The sequence below is a fragment of the Cydia fagiglandana genome, chromosome 18 (assembly GCF_963556715.1).
Source record: "Cydia fagiglandana chromosome 18, ilCydFagi1.1, whole genome shotgun sequence".
Classification (NCBI taxonomy): Eukaryota; Metazoa; Arthropoda; class Insecta; order Lepidoptera; family Tortricidae; genus Cydia; species Cydia fagiglandana.
Window position 1 is genome coordinate 13,750,109 of NC_085949.1, and position 24,085 is coordinate 13,774,193.

At 36.9% G+C, this 24,085-nt stretch overlaps 4 protein-coding genes and 1 long non-coding RNA gene across 5 annotated transcripts; 3 read left to right on the plus strand and 2 right to left on the minus strand.

Moving 5' to 3' along the window:
• Positions 1–1,141: 1,141 nt before the first annotated feature.
• Positions 1,142–7,837, minus strand: LOC134673080 (probable glucosamine 6-phosphate N-acetyltransferase). Its single transcript, XM_063531020.1, has 6 exons — positions 7,643–7,837; positions 6,816–7,032; positions 4,790–4,917; positions 4,306–4,367; positions 3,404–3,544; positions 1,142–2,749 (listed from the first exon to the last, which is right to left on the minus strand). The coding sequence occupies exons 1-6, from the start codon at positions 7,664–7,666 to the stop codon at positions 2,731–2,733; spliced, it is 591 nt and encodes a 196-aa protein (XP_063387090.1). The 5' UTR covers positions 7,667–7,837; the 3' UTR covers positions 1,142–2,730.
• A 229-nt stretch (positions 7,838–8,066) lies between these two features.
• On the plus strand, positions 8,067–15,829 carry LOC134673079 (complex I intermediate-associated protein 30, mitochondrial). The gene is made up of 5 exons (XM_063531019.1): positions 8,067–8,461; positions 13,454–13,671; positions 13,794–13,979; positions 14,950–15,094; positions 15,727–15,829. Exons 1-5 carry the CDS (start codon positions 8,164–8,166, stop codon positions 15,804–15,806), a joined length of 927 nt encoding a protein of 308 aa, XP_063387089.1. The 5' UTR covers positions 8,067–8,163; the 3' UTR covers positions 15,807–15,829.
• LOC134673078 (transforming acidic coiled-coil-containing protein 3-like) lies at positions 8,915–11,161 on the plus strand. Its single transcript, XM_063531018.1, has one exon. The coding sequence runs from the start codon at positions 9,138–9,140 to the stop codon at positions 10,689–10,691; it is 1,554 nt and encodes a 517-aa protein (XP_063387088.1). The 5' UTR covers positions 8,915–9,137; the 3' UTR covers positions 10,692–11,161.
• Positions 11,555–12,769, minus strand: LOC134673081 (uncharacterized). Its single transcript, XR_010099409.1, has 2 exons — positions 12,216–12,769; positions 11,555–11,994 (listed from the first exon to the last, which is right to left on the minus strand). It is a non-coding gene; the product is annotated as an uncharacterized LOC134673081 (long non-coding RNA).
• A 2,708-nt stretch (positions 15,830–18,537) lies between the features above and the next one.
• On the plus strand, positions 18,538–23,984 carry LOC134673082 (transforming acidic coiled-coil-containing protein 3-like). The gene is made up of 2 exons (XM_063531021.1): positions 18,538–18,716; positions 18,934–23,984. Exon 2 carries the CDS (start codon positions 18,994–18,996, stop codon positions 19,963–19,965), a length of 972 nt encoding a protein of 323 aa, XP_063387091.1. The 5' UTR covers positions 18,538–18,716; positions 18,934–18,993; the 3' UTR covers positions 19,966–23,984.
• Positions 23,985–24,085: the final 101 nt, after the last annotated feature.

Consider the following 24,085-nt stretch of genomic DNA (forward strand, 5'->3'; position numbering starts at 1 on the left):
TTCTACTTTATCGCAATGGAATAAGGTTCGAGATTGTATAACTTTGTACCTTCGTCAATACATCAATTACGCAGCTAACTTTAAATATTTATTTATCCATTATGAGAACTAAATGTCCTTAAAGTAAATTCAGTGTGGATTATATATAAAACCATGACAGGATTTTAACGATTTCAGAGTATAATTAACAATATGAATGTATGAGATATATAACAGATTGTACCTATATTCAAACTGAAAAAGGGATTTGAACTAAATATACTGGGGAAACTGTTATTGTGCATATGTTGATAAGTTTTCCGATATTGAACTGATATCGAAGTCGTGTGGTAAATATTATTATGTCTGCAACTGAAATTTACACTTCTGTAAATAAAAGTTTAAAATTTACAATTCTGGTTTTTTTTTCTAGTGTGCAAACAATGTTGCTTTTGTGTCAAGATCATTGTGAACACCTCGCCCGCTTACTAACCTCTGCTGCTAATATACCAGACTAAAATGACAGTTTTATTGTCCCAATTTGTCCAACAAATCTGTCTACTGTGACAAATTTTTTAGGGTTCCGTACCCAAAGGGTAAAACGGGACCCTATTACTAAGACTCCGCTGTCCGTCCGTCCGTCCGTCTGTCACCAGGCTGTATCAACAGTTGAAATTTTTACCGATGATGTATTTCTGTTGCCGCTATAACAACAAATACTAAAAAGTACGGAACCCTCGGTGTGCGGGTTCGACTCTCACTTGTCAGGTTTTTAGTAAAATTCGTACGAACGCAGGTAGTAAATTGATTGACCAATCGAACTGTCATTTAAGGTTCGGAATGTAAGAACAAAGCTAAGAGTCTATCATCATCATATCTGCATCAGAGCTAATCTCATTCAGAAGTGACCCACAATCTTCCGAATGTCGTCTGCCTAGTACAGCTTGGCAAAAAGAGTAGAAATTAAAAAGTGGCAACACCGTAGTGCCGTCCCGTTTTCTTATACTTATTGGTTTGAAAGGGACGACACTACAGTGTTTCCACTTTTTAATTTCTACTCTTTTTTGCCAAGCTGTAGCAACATGTCCCGCCCAACTCCATTTTAGTTTAGTAATGACGACGTAGCCGAGCAGCGGTATCATGGTCGCATTTTTATCGCCTGTCATGCCATGCGTCACTTACGTATTTGTTAGAACGTGACAGGCATGGCGACAAATGATAAAGAGCCGACCATATTAGCCCTACTTGTGTCTATCGCGTTCAAAAATCAAATAAATGAAACAAAATATAAGTAAAGCATGATGTTTTATTAGCAGAAATAATAATGTAATGTTAGCAACTATGTTATAATTAATTAAGTACGATTTTGCACATATATATTTCTACATAACATGACAATCTATATATATAAACGAATCTATGGAATGAACACAATATAACCGTGCGAGTATTGCTTGCTGGTTACTTTCACCTCTCAAGTTAAAAAAAAGAGTTAATAGTAATAAGTACTAAAATATACATTAGACCTTAATAAATCGAATAATGAACTTTCTACGGACAAAGCGTAGATTTTGCTTAAGTTAGTTTCCGAAAGTAACCAGCAAATTTTAAAGTCACAATTTCTAAATAATGACAATGAAACTACGGTGAAATAACAAGCACTCGCTAGCGGATATATAAAGCTTACACTAATAAAACAAAATTATATGCTAGGACATCCAAAATCAATCGCACACCCCATCAAGCGCGAATTTTCACAAAACCAACCAAAAAAATACCTTTCGTTTGGTGGCAGTCATGCACCTTATTTTGTACTAGGTAAAGCTCAAATTCGAGCAGCAATCAAAGTGAAAATACGCTGTTGATGGATAGAACAATTGACCCTGCACTGTAAACACGGCAACCAAGCAGAAATCACAACAGCTCAAGCAGAAAAATGGGTGGAATGCAGCCTAAATTTTAACACTCAAAACTTTTTCAATCTGGTGTTTTTGTTCGGCGATTCTTCTTTGATTTTACCACTATACTAGCAAACCAAACTGATGACCAGGGTCGTAATACTTCTCATTCACACTTGCATGGTAGTAGCAAGAGTGAAAGAGATAGTAATATGACTGCGGTTGTCAATTTGATTTGCGGATAGTTTGGTGAAAATGATGTAGAAATCATGGGATTATCGCTAAAGAAAACACCAGGATAACAGACCCTTTTGACTGACATTTCAAAAAGTATTTTTCATACACAAGCGGCTTAATACGATCGGGTGAAAAGGGTGCATGTTTAATAAGTTATGTGATAAATGAATTTATAAACAGGTCAGAAAAACAAACTACCTGTTAATGACAAAAACTTTTTTCTTATAAACAAATATGTAAAGATTATGTGGATGAAATGAAACAATGTATTTTAGAAACAATTATGAGACACGAAACAACCTTTAGCAAACCTAGCTGTTTAGCACCGTAATTGATCTATTTTCTGTCATTGGTATACACTTAAAAACGTGGAAAATATTAAAACTTTCATCATCCACTTATCAGAAAAGGATGTTTACGACCATCAGACTACGTTTTATTCAACACTAATAGGAAACACTGGTAACTTATTAAGTCGCGTGCGTACTATGCATACGTATAGAACGCGGGGTGCTATGGCGTAGTGCTGTGGGGTAATGACGTGGGGTTGCGAAGACTGCTCGGCGCGCGGGACTTACAGTTTAGAGCGCAGGTCGGACGTCCCGGCGGCTAATTGTCAGGAGGGATCCTCGAACCTGGAAGAGTTTTTATTGTGGATGAAAATAGTAAAAGTACCTACACTTTGGGACTAGGACGTAAGATCAACTCGGACTATGTTGTAGTTTTATCACTGTACTGTATTCAGGTAATTCAGGTACAATACTGACATAATTTCTACTTAAAATTATTCCTAAATAACAAATATATACTTTGAAAGGTATCATCGGTATCATAATCTGATTTGAAATAAGTGCTCTATGAACGAAGTTTTTTACGGAGCACTAAAAAGTACTAGTAGTTACTTTTTACCTACTTGGACGACATGACCCAATTACCGAATATATACACCCTTGAACGGATCATCAGTATGTTTTTTTGTTTCGTAATTTACGAAATACATATAATATAAATATACATTCGTTACAAACTACCAGTCTACCACCTATACGAGATACATAGATTAAATATTATTGATCAGAAATGGTTGATACTACTTTATAATTAAGACATCGAATTCCTAAGTGATTGCCGAATTTTTTGAACATTTTTCTTCTATATGTTTACATGGCACAGACTATTTGTACATAGTTCTATATTTTTTGCCACTTTACAAATGTCACATCAAAAAACCTAAATCCGATATAAAATTAACAAAACTCCTACAGAAAAAGTTTACAGGCTCAACTGACCTCATGTTCATAGCGTTAGAGTTGCCAGGCTCCATCCTATAGCCGAGGGTCTCATAGAACTTGATTAGCTTGTCCTTGCAGTCGAGGGACATCTTGTAGCAGCCGACCTCTTGCGCTAGGAGGGATACTGTCACTACGATCCTGCAAAAAAGGGGGTTATACGGGTTATAAATATCTGTGGTAAACACACAAATAAATAGGAATAGGTCGAGAGGACAGGCGGAAGAATTTTCGTGTTTCGCGGTAGGCTCTGTATTTTACGTCTAATAAATTGGGAAGTGCCACAACCGCTCCGAAAAAAATGTACGTAGGGTATATACTTATTTGGTAAGTTAGTGATATCTGTCATAGAATTATTGGATAATCCATGACGTGCCAAATGGAGACATTTAGCACTGTACATTTATACACGGCGGCCAAAAAATAAGTGCATTCCCGTTGCCAGAGAGGTTTTGGGATTATAGTGAGCAACTATTACTATGGGACCAACCCCGAAATCGCAAAAAAAATTACCCTCCCATAGAAAATGGACCGGCCAAAATGTATGAAACAGACAAATTTTTTTTCGCGATTTCGGGGTTGGTCCCATAGTAAAAGTTACTCAGTATAATCCCAAAACCTCTCTGACAACGGGAATGCACTTATTTTTTGGCCACCCTGTATAATACGAATACGATCGGTGATACAAGATTCACCGGGTCAGCTAAGATCGAAAACAATCCTAGTAAAATTATTAATTATAGTTTGGCAAAGGACTGTCTCATTTCAATTATAGACAGAGAGAATCATACTATCTTTGTCTTACACTAGTACTAGCACCCACAAGAAAAGGATGAGTATAGTTTTCCTAGTTCTTACTGATGGACAAATTGGTTTGACCAACTATCAACTATATTACTTACAGTTTTCCCAACTGCTTTCCTCTGTACGTATCATTCACCACCACATCCTCTAGTCGCCCGCGCTGAAAAAGACAATTGTAATTTTTGAAAAAAATCCGCTTTCGTGAGATTTACACAATGGTACAGTGAACTGTAAAAATATGGGTGTAGACAACTTACTCAAAAATATATCCCATATCTAGTTCTTAATTCACTAACATAAGAGTTATGGGACATATTTTTGAGATGATTTGTACACCCATATTTTTACAGCTGACTGTACAGTGTGTCATAACACTTTAACCTTTTGAACGCCATAGACGGCAATTGACATCGATCGTTTTTTGATGAAAATCTACTGAAAAACACCCCACTTTTTGGCTGGCATTATTCACAAAACCAAATTTTACCCCCGTGGCGTCAGTGGCATGGCAAGTGGATACGCAGTTTGGTGTTCAAAAGGTTAATGTGTATAACTATAAAGTACAGTCAGGTTTTAACATACCAAAGAGCAGTTGTGAATGAACTTCTGTTCCACGGTGAGCGTGGCGGCGCCGATCAACTTCTTCGTGCGGGTGTCCTCTATGACGGTCACGTAGTAGCCGCCCGACTGTTTCATTTGCGTGAAGCGCTCTGGAAGTACAGTGATTAAGTCAAGGGATTAAGGTTTAAAATTGCACAAATTAAAGTTGCCTGTATTAAACTTTAACAGAATGATAAATATCGTCCCAATTGGTTTAGACTCACTTGTTTTAAGTCACTTGTTGTAAGTTGTTTGTGTTTAAACAAGTGAGTCTAAACCGTAAAATTATTCAATGTTAGTATGTCTCACAAAAGTTTAAACTTGATTATCGTCCTTTTGATGATTTATGATTCTTTTCTGTTAAAATTTGTCAAATAAGTACAGTTTAAAGATATTATTTTGATATTTTTTTCGCGATTTCGGGGTTGGCCCTATAGTAAAAGTTGTTCAGTAAGTAGGTATGACCAACATATTCACCACTCAGAGTTTGGTCAGAGATGACAAAATCTCCCTCTATAATATAATTTCTGGTAAATCTAAAAGAAAGATCTTATCATAGGGTGGAGATGTATTATTTCTCTGTAAGTATCTGTATAATGCCATACGATTAACACATTCATTGCCACCCAGCCAAACAAGACGTCCGCGCCAGGCCCTAACAATTTCGTCATATAAAGCAGTAAGTAGTACCATGATCCTGACAATCGGGTCGTCCGGCCTGGGAACGAAATCATAAAATACCCGATAATCGGGTTTTCACCACTGTGTTAAATACCTACTGTTTTATCATTAAGTATCATTAATTAAAATAGCCACCTTTTTTACGCAACCTAACAAAGTAACCAGACCGACCAGATTCTAATTAACATTCTTAATGCAACTGATATTTACGGAGTTATTGCGAAAATCGCGAACCGGAAGAAAATCAAGGTTCAAGAAAGGTTAAGCTCATATTGTGCCGGTTGTGAAGGTCACCCACTTCTGACATTTATATAAATTATGTGCGGCATTCGTAGTACATATATTAATAATATGCCTATTGGACATGTTTTTATAAGTAGCTGAAACGGATAGAGTGGCCTATAATTTTTTTTTATTTAATATTGTACCTACCCTATCGTTTATTACTATTCTGGGTTCTGGGTCATACATAAAGTTTTTGATTAGTACCTACAATAAGGTAAATCGTGAATAAAAATTTGTGTCCGACCGTAAGTTTCGGTTATGGCATAAAAATCGGCCAATAAACCATACCAAGTGTTACTTTATAGGAGTGTCCATCATATTATGAATGAGCCAACAATACAGTTGAAAATTAATCAACATGTAATAGCTAGAATATGCATTTATTGACATGATCATAAATACATTTCAAAATTTACTAACATAACTAGTGTGTTGTTGAATATTGCACATGCTTGCTAAGTAGTTGGTAAACAAATGAGTAATGGTCAACCTAACATAACCTTTCACTAAGAGAAATTTTCAATAGCACAGTTGGTTCCCTAACATAAGTATCCAACTATCCTCTTTTCTCAATTAGTATGGCAACTTGGGTGCTTAAGTTGGGGCACCGACCATACATTAAATTAGCAGCTTCTGGTTAAAAAATACTGTAGAGACCAAGACCCACTTTATTTATTACACTAATTATTTCTACCTTACTTGGGTGGATCAACTATTTCTTGTTGTTATTTTGTCCTATCAGCCAGAAGACAATAGTCACAGTTTGTTAAAAGAACTGTTATACCACATTTCACCCTGAAACTACCCCAAAAATGCATTTTTGAATCATATAATGAAATAAAAAAGCTCTTTAGGTATTCATTGTAAAAATGGTTACATATTTGAAAATAAAACCAAAACTTTATGAATGTGTTTTAATTTATGAATCCCTGAAGTGGGTGAAGTGGCCTTTGAATAAATGCCATTAAACCAGGATTTAAGGAGTGACAAGAAACACTTGAATCACCCACACAACTTTCTACTCATAAGGTGTAAAACTCACCATCAAATTGTTTTTGTGTGACATTCCCAACGCTTGTAAGTTGGCTCAGCAACTGCAGGAATCCTTTGTCGTAATCCGACCGCTGAAGGGGTCTCACAACCATCCAGTCCTCACCTGGCTGTGCTGCGCTTATTTTTGGCTTGAATGTGGCAGGGCTTTTACTAAAATCCAACCTCTGCAGAAGCTCGGGGGGGTAGAGGTACTCTGACTTTGCCCCCTGAAAAAGAAATGATGTTATCTATCTTGTTCTTTGTATATAATGAAGGCATGTGTATGTAAAAGAACATCTTAAATACTTGAAGAAGTTTCAAATCGTAAGTTAATTTATAGTTTCAAAGTAAACTAAAATGATTCATTGAAATATGGGATAGTAGGAACAAAATTATTATTAACATTTATCAAAGATACCTAACATATTGATAAGGTAAATAATACCTTTTATACAACTTTAAATCAAATACATAATCATTTTATTATTATCTAATCTTGATCTTACCGGAAATAAAATTAGTTATCTTTGAAGCAGGACATACTTAATCATGAAGGGTAAATTTATTTTAGATCTTAGATCTACATAGGTATACAATCAAGATAACAATATATTATATAGATATAGAGATGATAGGTAGAAGAAAACAAACATTGCGGATTTTTTTTAATATTTTCGAGTGATTGCTTAGGGTTTACTTTAAACGATTGTAACATTTAAACGTAATATTATCAATAGAAAATTATTTTCTACCACTGGTTAACGTTAAGTTTTTGTATAGGTATGTTATTACAAAATTTCAATAGGCAGAAATAAAATATATTTATAAAATAGTTACCGAGATATTTCTTTCCATTCCCATCGTAGAGTTTTTGAGTAGGACAGTTAGAACTTTAAATTATACACCATTATTTAGCTGAGTTTATTTATGGTAAGTCACCACGTCATCGGTTCGTGAGGTGACCATAAAATAAAACGTAGCCGCGTGATCCTCAGAGAACTCTAGCTTCGGCTTCACAAGTTCACAGCGTAGCAAAAAGTGAAAGTAATGTGTATTAAAATTTAATACTCGACTCGATTGTAACCTCCAACCAAATGGATTTGGTCGGTTGGTAATTTAACGTCAATTTGACAGGAAAAGCTGTTTAAGATAATGTTAAAAACGTGTGCAAATTGATGACAAAACGTGATTTCCTATGCTTTATGACTGTCTTGAACTGACTAACCAGCTGATTTGCCGGATTGACATTTCTGACATTTGATATTGGTTGTAGGTTATATAAAAAAGGCGAAATATTTAAAATGTTTTAATTTATTAGTAAATAATTCGTGCTATCAATAAACTGTTCGAAGTGTGAAATGGCTTTGTTTAAGAATAATTTAGTGAAAATTCATCAGTGCTGCCGAGCGTACTCTGTATTAAACAGGGTTTTAGATAAAAGGTTAAAGCTATACACTTCTGCGTCAATTCTTACTAATACACAACGATGGTTGTTTCATGAGAGTGAACGTAAAGGTGGATATAATACAAAAGAAGATGTATCGACGCTCACACACATCAAAAATGGTTTCAAGGAATTAAAATCAGAAGTAAAACTATGGTTGCAAGAAATGAAAGACTTAGCCCTGACCGATCCATTACTTATCGCCAGACCAGGTATTTATTAAATTTGTTTCATTTTTACATCTAAATCCAAAAACATTAGATTATTTTCACATATACCTAAATTACCTAATAGTAGTAGTCTAGGCTTGATCTAGGCAGTCTAGATAATTTTGGTCTTTGTTTTATGATGATTTTATTTAATTTTATTGCTACAATTTATCTGACCGATCTGTCAAGAACAGCTGAAGAAAGAAAATCGAAATGTTATCTGCCTCTCTATCACCCTTGCATATTCGAGCGATAGGTAACGAAATAACGATTTTCGAGGTATTTAGGTCTTCTGATCGGGTAGTAAATTGGCCCATCGAATTGTTATTTTATTATTTGTGATGTAACATAAATCAGAATAAATTCAATTTATTCTTTTAGCAAATTCTTGATTCGATTTAATCTATTAAGATTCGATGTTTTAAAATGTAGCTAAAACAGTGTGCAAATAGGTTGGCAACCCAAACCATTTTTTGGTCTGGCAAGATGAAAAAAAAAACAAGACGAATGTCATATGGTATTTTAAAAATATCCGTTACCTACACAAAATAAAATCGGTTGTAACTTCTGTTTTGTTTTTACTCCTTTTGAGTGCGAGTGACGAAAATAGCGAGACTTAAGTCGATTGACGAAGTTTTTCCTTCAGTGGCACGTAAGCTCGCGTGGGGCTGAAGGCCGGATGTTCTCTAATATAGTAACTGTCGATCCGTCTCCGACCTACAATAAAAACAGGAGTTTGAGCAATATATATCAGAAGTTTCAAAGTCTCCTCGGCCGTGGTGCGGATATTGAGATCGGCAGCTGCGCTAAAGAGGACATGTTATCTGCGAGGGGCAGTACGGTCGCATCAGAGGACAGTTTCATTACGCCGGTGTCTTCGGTCGGAGATCTGATGGCGATGTCACCGCGAGGCAACCAGGCACACGAGTCAGCTGATGTGACGAGTGACCTTCTCACGGGCGCTGACTTCGACAGTGTTTGTGATATAACCATGCAGGAACTTCAACATTACGAGGATCCTTTGTACATCGATCCGACAAGTATGGACTATCTAGTAAAGTGTGCCGAATCCACTCGCAGCAACAATCATGTAGACCGCGGCAAGGAAAGCTTGTTCATAAAATTCGATCCGCTTTACGCTCGTCAGAAACCTCCAGCTACTCCTGAATCCCTCCCGGACTCCACAGAGGCTGACGTTGGCTACGAAACTGGAAGTGCTGCATCCATTTTTGCTGACAACAGTGTCGCTACGCCTAAGCATTCACTGTCTGTGGGGTCTATCTCTAGTGCATGGGAAAAACCTACTCAAGTGGTTCCGCCTGTCAAAAACGATTTACCTAAAACTGAAGCTAAAGCAATGCCGCAGTTGGTTCGAAGTGCCTCCGCAATCCTATCTTCTAGTCACGTAGCTACAGACAGACTCATAAATTTCATAGGGAGCACTCCGCCCGTTGCTGCCCCGCGCAGTCCTCATCACCGTTCCAACACCCACCAGGTAGACAGACTACATTCTCTTCGAATGATACTACAGAAGCAGGAACATGAAGCTTTAATACTCCGACAGGAAAATGGGGATCTCAAGTCTGCGTTACACAGCATTGAGAGTAGATACACAAGTACTATTGAAGATTTAGAGTTGAAAGTTAAGAAGCTTACAGATGAAAAACATAATTTGATAGAGAGAGAGAACCAGCTACTTCAGCAGCTTCATGACAAGAACCTGAATAACAAACAAATGGGTGTAGTGATGGAAGAATATGAGAAAACTATATCTTCTCTGATCGGTGAGCATCAGCGGGAGCAACTACTGACCCAGGAAATGCAACAAAAGCTAAGCGCTGAACGAGACCAAGCTTTAAGTCACTTAGCTAGCATGGAAAGCTCATTCAACGACTTGCTGTCCAAGTATGAAAAATGCAAAAGTATTATTATGGAGCATAAAGAAACAGAAAAAATGTTTGAGCAGAAAATTACAGAGTATGAAGCTGGTTTGAAAAAATATGAGGAACTTTATACAAACTTGAAACAGATTACTGAAGAAAGCTTGTCTAAAGCCAATGAAACATTGGAAACTGTGAAGAAAAACCACAGTGTGGAGTTAACAAAGTTAAATGCCACTATCAAAAAGCATGAGATCAAAATTTCGTCTTTAGAGGAGTCGCTGGCTCAAAAAATAAGGGATAATGAAGAGTTGACAAGAATTTGTGACCAGCTCATTAATGAGGTGCACTAGATCTTTAGTGCACCATTTTAGAGATATTTAACTGTATTCTATTATCTAAAATCTCTGTGATGAATCTCTACAATTATGACATTATTTTGACTCTTGTTGTAGTTGGATATATTATTATAACTTTTTGATTAGAAACATATTATCAAAGAATGCTATCTTATGTTTGAGCTGCATTTGATATTCCATTTACAGGTCTTGGTGCTTGTTGACTAATTTCTAGGAACTGTTTTAAAAATGTACATTGTGAATTCATTTTTTATAAATTCCATTTAAAAAAATGTAAGACAGCTTCTACTAACTATTAGACTTTGAACTTGTACATGTAAACATAAAATAGGTGTAACAATTAATAATTACAAACTCAATTAACAAATTATGTGTAAACTAATCAAGTAATGTCCCTAATGTCCTTATCTTGTTGTTAATTGCCTTGTTTAGATGTTTGACTGACTTAAAATATTTATTTCTTAGTGTTTTCTTTTTCATCTTTTTGCTCTATGTCACTTAGTTACTTATTGCGTCCAAATCCCGCCTATGTTTTGTATAGACCATGTATAGACAGATTAATGGTGCTCCTACACTCTGTCTGTTATATAAAATTGTGTGACAGGTACAACATAATAAAACACTATCAATATTATCACTTTGTCCCTGCCACACAATGTAATATAACTTAATATAACAGCTAGTGTGAGACCACCATAAGTTTGGGTACATTAAAGATTCAACTATCCTCCTAAGGCCCAAAGGTCCTGCCTATAGTACTTAATAATTTCAATGAAATTTAATCCATATTGAAATACGAGGGGTGATTGGAAAGTTCACGGCCTAAGTATGAAATCAAATCCAAAGATTTTATTTAATATTTTTATTTCTCTACGTAGTCCCCGTCGAGCTCTTTGCACTTGTTCCATCTGAATTCCAAAGCCATTATACCACTTTTGAAGAAACTTTCCTCCAGGCCTTCATAATAGGTGTCCACTTCTGCTTGGACCTCGTCGTTGGTAAAAAATTTCTTACCGCCCATGTGTTTTTTTAAATTTGGAAATAGATGGAAGTCCGATGGTGCCAAATCAGGCGAATAGGGCGGGTGGGGCAATAATTCAAACCCACAGTTGTGAATTTCTGCTATCGATTTTATTGACGTGTGCACACGTGCATTGTCCTGGTGAAAGAGAACTTTTTTTGTCAACAATCCAGGTCTTTTTACTTTCAGATCTTCTCGTAATCGGCGTAAAAGGTCGCAATAGTAGTCAGAGTTTATAGTGGTACCTTTCTGGAGATAGTCAACCATTATTACTCCCTTTGCGTCCCAGAAGACTGATGCCATGACTTTATTCGCCGACAAAATGGCCTTTGCCTTTTTGGGTGGCGGAGATCCAGCACGAACCCACTGCTTTGATTGCTGTTTAGTCTCGGGCGTGTAGTGATGGACCCATGTCTCATCCATAGTAACATATCTGTCCAAAAAGTCTTGAGGGTCAGCTTCGAACAAGTCGAGACAGTCGCGTGAAATTGTTACACGAGTGATTTTTTGTTCCACTGAAAGGAGCTTCGGAACCCATCTCGCCGACACCTTTGAAAAACCTAATTCGTTGACTATAATGTTTTGGGTTCTTTCATAGGAGATGCCTACGATGTCAGCTATTTCCCTTACTTTTAATCGTCGGTCTTGCATTATCATCTCGCATATAATTGCCACATTATGTGGATTGGTCGCAGTGGTTGGTCTCCCGGGGCGAGGGTCATCTGCGATATTGACTCGTCCCCGCTTGAATTCAGCTGCCCACTTTTTTACTGTCGTATATGATGGACAGGATTGCCCCAATGTACACTGCATATCTTCAAAAATTTGTTTTGGAGTCAATCCTTTTTTATGAAGATATTTAATTACAGCACGTTGCTCCAAATTGTCCATTATGAAAAATCTGTTGACTCTTATTTTTAAATCAGACGTATAATTTATTTTTACAATGTCTTACAATTGAAATTTCGCGGGATGACAACTGAATAATGACAGTTCAAAATGGCGGCAGAAAAAAATTAAAAAGTTTTTTTTTTAATGGTCAGGCCGCGAACTTTTCAACCAGCCCTCGTAGTAATAGAGTTGCAATTGTTTTGTTTTCTTCAATTTTCAAACAAAACAAAATCAACTCTATGCTGCATTATAGGTTCAAATTTCAGTGGCAAATATTGGATTTTTTATTTGGAGGAGGCTATAAATTGAGAGATCTAAAGTGTGTAACATATTAAACAGTTTTTAATTTTTCTTTTTGCTATAGTTTTTATAAAACCCAGACTTCTTTACTGCATCTAATCATGGGACTGAGGTGTAGTGTTTCTTCATTTCACCTTATTCTAAATAGGTACACATCCGTCTAAGATCAGTGTATCTAATGTTTATGCTATATGCTTGTACTTATATTGCATTTTTCTGAAATAAAAACCCGTAATTAAGTGATGTTTTTTATTTGCATATCTTTCATAGATAATAAGAAACAAGTTATGATCTCACATTTTTTCTGCCAAAATACATGCTTTCAAAATTAGAAATAGATAACAATTATTAACAGAGAGGCTGGATTTGGCATGCAACAAACATGCTTTGGTACGAGTAAGTACTTAATATATTTTTGACCACATCACCAAAATTGTAGATGGACAAAAGATCTTTTTATGTGGTTTTAGCTGTCGGTGCATTTCGTATTTATTAAACAATCCACTCACCATCATTTACCAATATTACCATCGCATCTTTCCAGGTGAAACCGACCTAATCTGGTGTTTCAACGAGCGCTCGGTCCTGGACAAGTTCGTGACGACAAGCGACAGCGACCACAACGAAGGCTACAGCACATGCAAATTGGACATGAGTCCCGCGGGCCGGGCCCTGTTCCACGGATATCTCGACACTAGGGTACCCAAGGATGGAAGGATTAAGAAGGCGGGGTATTGCGCTTTAAGATCGCAGCGAACCCGGGTAAGTTGTTACAGTATTGCTGTTCTCTCCCGCAGTCCCGCATGTGCCATCTACATACTTCAGAAGACAAATTTACACCTACGGTAGCCACTTTTAAAATTAATTCTTTTTTTTTATTGCAGAAATCATTCAAACGTGAATCCACTTTCGACTGGCATCTATACAACACACTGGTGATAAAGATACGCGGCGACGGGCGCTCCTACCTGCTCAACCTGTCGTGCGAGGGCTACTACGATATCACGTGGAACGATATCTACCATTACGTCCTGTACACCAGGGGAGGGCCTTACTGGCAAATTGCTAAGGTAGTTACGTTTAAAAATTCATCACTCGTCTACTGTCAACATGTATTAAAACATTATCTAAAGAATTATAGTACATTACTGCAGACACCGGGAAAGAAGGGCTTGCCGGGTGAGTATGTATAGACGGCCGACCGTAGAGAGGCCGGATAGTGTTACGAAGCCGGTAAGACCTTTACACGGCTAGGCATGTAAGGGCCCCCCCACATCTAGCGCCTTTCGAGCGTCGGCGTCTGGTCAGCGCTATGGAAAATGCTGCGCAGTTGCGTCGACGCTGCGTCGACGTTGCGTCGAGCAGCGGCCATAGAATTGTAGACGCCAGATGGGGGGCCCTAAACCAAGTCGCGCGTAAAGTGGAGCAAACTATTGTTGAATCACGAATCGAAAATAGATGGCGCTCTACTTGCTGGCACAATATGTGGTAATAATCCAGTGCGTATCCACTTTAGCTGTCTAAATTGCGACTACAATATTTTGCACTACTTCACGCGTGTATGTGTGCTACTTTGCTAGCGATACTTTGTTTTTAGTGTTCCGTACAAAACTTTGTTAACGGAACACATGGGATATATGATATATCACTTCGGTCGGACAAATTAGTTATTGAAGGAAAAATCATTCCTCCGGCAAGACTTGAACTTACGACCATTGAAAACTCCGGTACGATCACTCTTAACGAACTCAGCTACGGAAGCTTACCAGAAGCGTGAAAACCTTTCCTTTTTGTTTACACGCCTTATGGCTCCTCTACACGATGGGCCAACGCCGGCCACTCCAAGGGACGCATTTATGCGTTAGAGGGAGCAAGTGATATTGCTATCTCATTCTACCGCATGGCTGCGTCCCTTGGAGTGGCCGGCGTTCGCCCATCGTATAGAGGAGCCATTAGACATAGCGACATCTACCGTAAGAATGTACTATATTATCAAATTAATGTTGAAATTCATAAATATACCTTTTATTTTGCTTTCAGATCCCGTTTTCGAAGTTTATTCTAGGTTCGAAAGGCAGGCTCCAGGACAAGCAAGTCCGGGTGCGGTTCGACAGAGTGACGCATTTCGGCATCACCTGCTGCGACAAAATTAATGGCGAATTCAATTTAGAAATAGAATATATTGGTAAGTTAAGTATATAGGAAACTATGCGTAACATGAAAGGAGTGTTTGGAAACGCGCATTAAAAATTTTAGTTTTTTTAGAACAGGGCTTCACAACCTTTTTGGGAATTTCAATTAAATCCCGTTTTACTTACCTCATCGTCATCATCATCTCAGCCATGAGACGTCCACTGCTGAGCATAGGCCTCCCCCTTTTGGGGGGGGGGGGGGGGTGAATGCCATAATCGCTACGCTTGGCAGGCGGGTTGGCGATCGCAGTCGAGTACACCGAATTTGAGGGACGCTGCTGCCCGTCCACCGGTGGTCTTGGACGTGGTTTAAGGACATACCCGGGTCCTGGACGTAGTTTAAGGACATGCCTGGGTCCCGGTTTACTTACCTATAACTTCTTAATATTACCAAGTATTTACTTTTCCTTTATTGACTGAGTCTGCACGAAACGTCTCCGATTCAGCTTAACAGGCAAAAATGCTGTTGTATGTGCGGCTGTTCACCTCAGCCGATTCTCGTATTCGCGAATCATAATTTGAATGTTTTCAAAATGTCGTAGACATGTGAGTTCGCGAAGTCTTAGCTGACTGAGCCATAATAGTAGGTACTAATTAACTTAAATATTGTTTTATTCGGTTTCAGGTCTAGAATTCGATCCAACGCATGATGAGGAATTTGCATATGAGATGTACAAAACGGAAAAATATATCGTCGGTGTTTAAGTTACTTACCTATTTATGTTAACATATTTACAATAAACAAATTTAAATGTTATTTATTCGTATTTTCTAATTTATTCTTTATATATGGAATTTTAAATAATAAAAATAGGAGTTAGAATCTACCTACCTTGTAGAGATTACAGGTGGTATATTTGTCAAAGTGTTGTCTCATATCAATCATAGACAGAGAGTCATACTATCTTTGTCTTACACTAATACTAGCACCTGCTAGCACCCAAAAGAAAATTCATCATCATCATCATCATTTCAGCCTATATACGTCCCACTGCTGAGCACAGGCCTCCTCTCATGCGCGAGAGGGCTTGGGCTATAGTCCCCACGCTAGCCCAATGCGGATTGGGGACTTCTGGGGAAAAGAAAATTATAAGGATAGTTTTCCTGGTTGTTACTGACTGACAAATTGGTTTGACCACATATATATATATATATATGAAATATTGGCCAAAATTAAAATTATGCGATAATATATTTCACGGCCGATGTCGCAAGCTGCAGAGATGTGAAAAATACTTTATAAAAAGTATTTAAATACAAAATACAAATACTTCCTTGATAATACTATTTCAAATGCAAAATACAAAATAGTTTTTGAATTTGTATTTAAATACAAAATACGAAATAGGTATTTACAAAATACTTTTTAAAAATACAAATACTTTGCGATAAAAGGTACTCTGAGTAGTGAATACCTAGTCTGAATTAAAAAGTATTACTCGGAATTTCCGAGTTGAAAAGACTTACTCTTTATTCTTTGAAATCAATCCTCTATCTAAAGTGCAAATTTCTAGTTGTTTGCTCATATTAACCGGTAGAATGTAGGTATGGATGATGGTTTTTAACGGCCAACTTTTAAAGCATTAATTTGTAATGTTTTACAGGTAGTATAATGCCTCTCGTTCCTTCGTCCAGGGCAGAAAAGTTTGTTCTCCTCTCGTGCCTTGAAACCCTCGCAACACTCAAGATTCCACTTTTAACCACTCGCTACGTTTGTGGTCATGTGCGACGTTACTATACTAAACAGATTCAACAGTTCCACCTTTTGGCCGCCGGACCTAGTCCGCAAAGACGCTCACTCACACGCCAGAGCAAATTTTAAGTAAACAACTAATAAAAAGTTTAGGGATTGCAAATAGTGATATCGATATTTACAATATTTAATAAAAATCTTTTTAATTTAGCTTTGTTCTTATCCTGTTTTAATTTCATTCCAAATTGCCAAAATTAAACATATGTTTTACACCCGAAAATGTTTAAAATATAGGGATTTAACATAAAAAACAACCACTAAACAATGTCGATTCAAGACGTGATATCGCCGCACTAGGCTGTACGAGAAGTCTTTTATACAAGACAACGGCGCCCATGGACTGCCCGCAGTGCAGACCGACAAGGACTGTTTCCGCGCGGATCAATTAATAATAGTCTCTAGGTCAACGGCGTAAGCGCTTGTCGGTACGTAAACTTTATTGGCGTAACGTTAAAGCTGCGCATCATGTGTCGATAAAGTCAATATACCGGAACTGTTTTAGTGAAAATTACACGTGGGTTGAATTTTTTATGAGTGAAGATATTATTCCGGAATTAGAATCTATCATTATAATTTCAGTTTGGTTTACATTAATCTATAGGTAAACTCTTATCAAAAAAACGTTCAACGACTTGTTATAAAAAAATTACACATTAACTTCAATGTTATAACAATAAAAGTAAAGTCTGATAAACAGGTATGTCCCTGTACCACACTTGTGCGAAGCGGTCGCTGCGGTGTATCCCTTCCCACTAAGCTATAAAATAACATCAATTATTTTTTTTATTTATCTCTTCTGCAATTAAATAGTCCACAATCTACAATGGCAAATTTACTTGTCTGACTCTACTTTATAGAGCTAAAGAAGCTACCTGAACTTTAAATATAGTTATGCCTATCTGACTCTCGTTCTACGTATTCTAGTAAGTAGTTACCTACTATTCGTTGAAAAAAATTGGCGATTAACAAGTGTTCAAATACTTAGATAAAAACATATTTCTGACTTTATATTTACTTTAAAAATTCCCATATCGAGTTAACATTCCCATCCCTAGCTGTCTTTTATACAAGACAACGGCGACGAGGAACATGAAAAATGTTGAAAATTGGAGCAATTTTTTTAAATGCCTTATTATAAAAGAAGGGATTTATATAGCGGCTTAAAAAGCAAATAAATGAAAAAACAAAGACTTTAAATATGAACACGAGTGTAAATGAAATTGCAATTGTTATTATTTTCACATTAACTCAGTGGTTGAATTTGTGTCTTGTATACAAGACGACGGCGCCAGCGTATCGTTCTATCGTTGTCTTCTATACCGGACAACGGCGGTCAAAGGGTTAAAAGAATGAGAAAGTTGCCAGGATTGTAACATCAGAAGAGATTGTAACTCCTGCCTACATTACCTATCTACTATAAAGTATTTTGTATTTTGAAAATAGAAAATAGGTCCCAAAAACTATTTCAAATAAAATACAAAATAGTTTTCTTCTAAAGGTATTTAAATACAAAATAGGTATTTTGCATTTTGTATTTGCATTTTAAATACAAGTATTTCAAATAAGTCACATCTCTGGGCAAGCTGCTTGCTCTGTGTGTAATCACTTCCGTTCTATCGTCTGTTATGTCCGTTATTTTTTACACCTGTAACACTAAACAAGCTGTCAATTCCACGTTGTCTATGGTCTAGCAGTAATTGGTAGTGGACTTGACTGATGTCATCATCGTTATTTCCTAATAGTTTGTACTGTGGTAAATGTTTATTTAATTATAAAGTGCAGACATTGGCATAAGATTCCAATCTATCTGTATTCCTAATTAGTGATTTCTATCCAAGTGCGCAGTTGTTCAAGGACATGCGGTATGTTTGCTTTCGAAGGTTCTCTTTATGATCATATCGTATTAGGAGTTATATTTCCGAGCGTAGGATGTTGACCTTTTTATTGAGATGCTTCGTACAATTCGTTGTCTCCAAAAGTATCATGCTAGCCTTCACTTAATTAGGACATCGAGTAAAATACATGTACTCGCGTTGACTCACCTTGATATTTATATTAAGTATGATTATGTATTTCCAGGTACAAGATTCGTCAATGAACACTGTGTTTAAGATATAGTGAGAAAGATTTAGCAGTACCATGTCAGGTACGGAGCAAAATATAGTGAACTCAATGCAACAATTGTCTGTTCAGCCAAGTCATAGTGGTCATACTGAGAAACCCACGCAGGTGGTTACTCCCGCAGTGAACAGAAGTCAGCTGTCTTCAACGCCGAAGGTTACGCCCGTAAAATCGAACATAGTGTCCCCAGCTATTGCTACAATCGACAGACTCCTGAGCCTGGGAGGAAACACCCCCCCGCCCCCGCCAGTCCTCACCCGCACGTCAGACATGGACCCCCACACGGTGGAACAGCTGCGGGCCGTCAAGGAACTGCTCACAGCTCAAGAGGAAGAAGCGCAGAACCTCAGAGATCTCAATCGGGAATTAAGAGATCGTCTCGAGGAGTGTGAGACTAAAGTCAAAAAGCTCTCAGAACAAAATGAGGAATATGCTGAAAAAGAAAAGGCTCTCTCGCAGCGCGTTGCAGAAAAAGTTAAAAATAACAAACAGATGAGTGTAGTCATGGAGGAATATGAAAGAACTATCTCATCCCTTATAGGGGAACGTGAAGCTGAAGCCAAGAGATGGGCAGAGGAACGAGTTACACTAGTCCGGGAAAGAGATGAAGCTGCATCACATCTGGCATCCATGGAACATGCCTTCAATGATGTTCACACAAAGTATGAAAGATGTAAGGTCATCATACAAGGCTACAAAGGCAATGAAGAGGCCCTAAAAAGGTCCGTAGAGGAAAACAATGATGCAATACAGAAATTAGAAGCCAGGTATGAGACTTTGCGTCAACATGCCATGCAGCAGTTAAACAAGGCTAATGCTGAGCTTGACTCGGTCAAAAAGTCTCACCAGGCTGAGATATTGAAGCTGAATGCCATGTTGAAGAAGAGTGAAGTACACGCGTCCTCCCTGCAGGAGTCCCTCGCGCAGAAGATCAAGGACAATGAGGAGTTGACGGCCATCTGTGATGAACTCATCAACAAGGTCGGGTAAACACTTAATCTAAATACTTACTAATCTTAAGTAAGCCACATTTTCATTTCACTAACCTGCATTTAATATATGTGCATTTTAAACAAATGCTTAAGGAAATTAATTGTAATAATTAAGTAAATGCTTAACTATAACTTTAATATGCGCCAGTGCTGTTACCATATCTTCATTGCGTGTAAATTGTAAATAATTCCCTGCAATTAATTGAAGTAATGTCCCTTTATATTTTTGTACATTATTTTATAATTTTATACTTAAGTTTTAATTTTTTTTGACATGTAATATAAATTTCATAAATTCATTTAATTTTCGAAGCCTACTTTATAATTTTGTAATTCAGTATTGTGTTTGTATTTCCTGTAATTTATTAACTTAAGTAATGTAACTGGTAATCTGATGAGACTTATTATTTTATGTTCTGGTTATTTTGATATAACTGCAGTTGTAAAATAGTTTATCCAAAGATAAAGAAAAAGTGGTAAAGGTTTGGTAAAAAACAAGATTGATTATTTTGTAGTAACATAACATTTATACCTGCCATATTTTATTTGAATGTTGTTTATATTAGTATTATCTTATATAATGAAGTATACTTTCTGCCCTGCTTATTGTATGTGCAGTACATGAACTTATTCAAAGAGAACAAGATAAACAATTGCATGACTTTCCAACTGCGATTACTGCATATGTTGTTAGCATAGCAGCATTATTGTATCCATAATAATGTAGAGTTATATTAAACATCGAAAGACTAACTCAATTGGCTATACCATATTAAATATATTAAGAACGGGTCACTCACGCATTTTAAGTCGAAAAACGCTCGGAGTCATCGGGCGCGGAGAGCTGCGGCCCGCAGTCTGCGCCGGTCTGTCACCGTAAACGCAAGCTCCTGATGACACTCCTCGGTACGGAGTGAAACATGTCGAGCGTTTTTCGACTTAAAATACGTGAGTGACCCGTTCTTAATATATTTAATATGTCTGTGTCTCACGGAAGTTTTGTTATTAAAATGGCTATACCATGCCAGCAATCAGGAGCTCTGAAAGGCATATAGTTGCTTGTCTAGTCTATTAATAGAGCATATAATAGATTCAAGCTATAGGTACATAGCTTACATGTTTTTATGCCTCTTTTTGCATCAGTAATAAGGGAACTTGATTGAAGACTCTTTTGTAATTTGTGCTTAATAGTGAATTATAAAATCACCCAAATATAGCCGATAAACTCCCAACTATGTTCCAAAATTATTCAAATATCAGGTGTGACTCATCTGAACTTCATCTGAATGTCATAGTTATATGGCAAAATATTATGTTTATAAATTAATTTAAAAACTGACAGAACTAAAAAGAATATTGGTATTTAAACTTAATTACGTATTCAGCTTGAGGAACCATAGTTGTAGTACTGGTATACAGGTGTCCCAAGACTATGGGACACCAAGGTAAAGTACCTTAATATCGCAGTTAGGATATTTTGCTGAAAGAAGACATTATTTTAATTTAAAAAACAATTTAAACTGCATTGATAGATTTTTAAATAATTACATGTTTGAACCGGGAATCAAACCCGTTACACGAGAAAAAAATCAACCTGTAGTTTTATCATACCGATCGAAAGGCTACATCATAAGGATTATTATTTCAACCATGTAATTATTTAAAAATCTATGAATGCAGTTTAAATTGTTATTTAAATTAAAATAATGTCTTCTTTCAGCAAAATATCCTATCTACGATATTTAAGGTATTTTCCCTACATGTCCCTTGGTCTTGGGACGCCCTGTATAGTTGGATAATTTTACAGTAATAATTAAGGATTTGAAATGGTAAAGTTAGTGTAATGTGCAATACTCCTACAAGGATAACAAATGAGGCGATACGGAACTCATTATGATTGTCAAAAGATAACTATGTATAATTAAAAATTAGTTGAATTAGGCCTAGTAGTAGGGTTTATAACCCACTTCCTACCTAGGTTTAATACTTGATACACTTTGTACATGCATTTCAACTATTTATGAATATTTCTTGTATAGTTTACGCCATAAGTTATTTATTTATTTACAGGAAGCTGATTAAATGTACATTGTGCCTTTGAAAATCTTCTCCACATCCGGTCCATTATGAAAAATATTAATGAGATTCATAACATGATAAGTAGTGTGTAACTTGTATATTTAATGTCTTTAGAAGCTCTTTGTTTACCCAAGAGTGGGGTAGGAGCGGTTGCGTTGTTTTATCTCATTGTGATATTCTCTGAGAATAGGGGCATTAGTTCATATTGCATTGTGTGCAGTGGCTAATTATAATATGAGATAAAGCCATATTAATTGACATATTTCCTAACTTAATATCGCTTCACAACAGTTACGTAGCGTACTGCGCGTGAAGCGTAGTATAGCGCGTCTTGTAATGTAAGGAACGCCACACGCAAGCGGTGTGACATCGTTTATGAACATCCATACATTACAACGCAAGTGCAGGTCCAGTCGTGCTCGGTACTCACAAATATCTGAGCACAATGCTATTATCAAGCTTTTGAGTTCATGTTCAGATATTTTGGTTCAAGTCCTGTATGCAAATATTTTTTTATGGCAACTGTCCCTTTTCCCAAGAATAACACAAGTTGTAAGAATAGTTAAGGGTTTTTGAAACCTATTTATGTCAAGTATTTAAAGTTTGGGCTCCTATGTAAGCCAACAGCACTATATCACACATACTGTGAAATACATACAAAACTTAAAAAAAAAATCGAATGCTGTTTTAAATAACAGATGTGATAGTATTAAAATTTAACTCATTACTAACTTAAAACATGTACGACATTCCAGTGTTTTAAGATTGGGATAACTATCATAACTATAACTAAAACTCATTAGTCGTACCCATATCTATCGTCATATTTTCTATTTTGTATTACTTATTATCGACTATCCAAGTAATTATTCGCAAAGAAGGGTGAGGGAGCACGTCCTTTAAATACCTATAGGTACCTACACATTTACAGCGGGCCTATAAAGTTATAAACACACGGAACACACCTTACACCTTATAAAACAAAGTCCCCCGCCGCATATGTCTGTTTTTTATGTTCGCGATAAACTCAAAAACTACTGAACGGATTTTCATGCGGTTTTCACCTACCAATAGAGTGATTCTTGAGGAAGCTTTAGGGTTTGGCGTCCCCCCTTGGACGGCGCCCGGGGCACGTGCACCCCCCCCCCCCCCCTAGTTACGTCACTGACTGCAATCTATGTGAATTTAATAGTTCTTATGCAACTTGTGCAATAAGATTATACTCTTTAGTGTTAATTTACTACGTACATGCTCCATATACCTGATTTATCCTATTTCAATGAATACAAGTAAAATTTTGAAAAACGATCACTTACCCAACTACGGTTTATCTCGTTTAGAACCTCATACTTTATGTAACCGGTTAAAAAAGTTGCTGATGTAATCCAACCACAAACAAGCAAAACCTCCCCCTCTTTTAATGTCGGTTAAAAACGTAGCCACGTCAGGGTCAGGGTCATAAATCCGAATGGATTGACTAATCCACCGAATTCGGGTCGGTTGTGACGTTAGGGTGGAACACACGACACCAACATACATACAGTCAGTGTTGGCCGTACGCTAATTAATTGCAATTAATATAAATTAAACCGTAACGGACGGTTACAGTTTACGGTTCAATTTATAACGGTTAATTACATTAACGTTTCGGCCAAGACTGCATACATTTATAGACAGCCAAAATCAACTATTTCCGTAGATGGGTAAAAGTAAACATTTCCTTGAATGTCATACCCATACCCACTTATAAATTGTAACCCTTCCTGCTTCAGCCATTGCTCCAAAGTGGCGAGTTGTGGATAACTACATTTTGCCTAGTTAAGTATAATTTTGTAATCATTATATATTTTTATAATACCTATGCGTAATTTATCATATTAGGTTACTTGCAATTTATTCATATGAATAGAACGAAATAAATCAATTCCATATTTGTAATCGTTGTATTATTTCATTACTTTGCCTACCTACTAACGTGACTGGTCACTCATGCGCATGGCACACTGCATCACTACACCTTATCCCCCGCCGCATCTGTC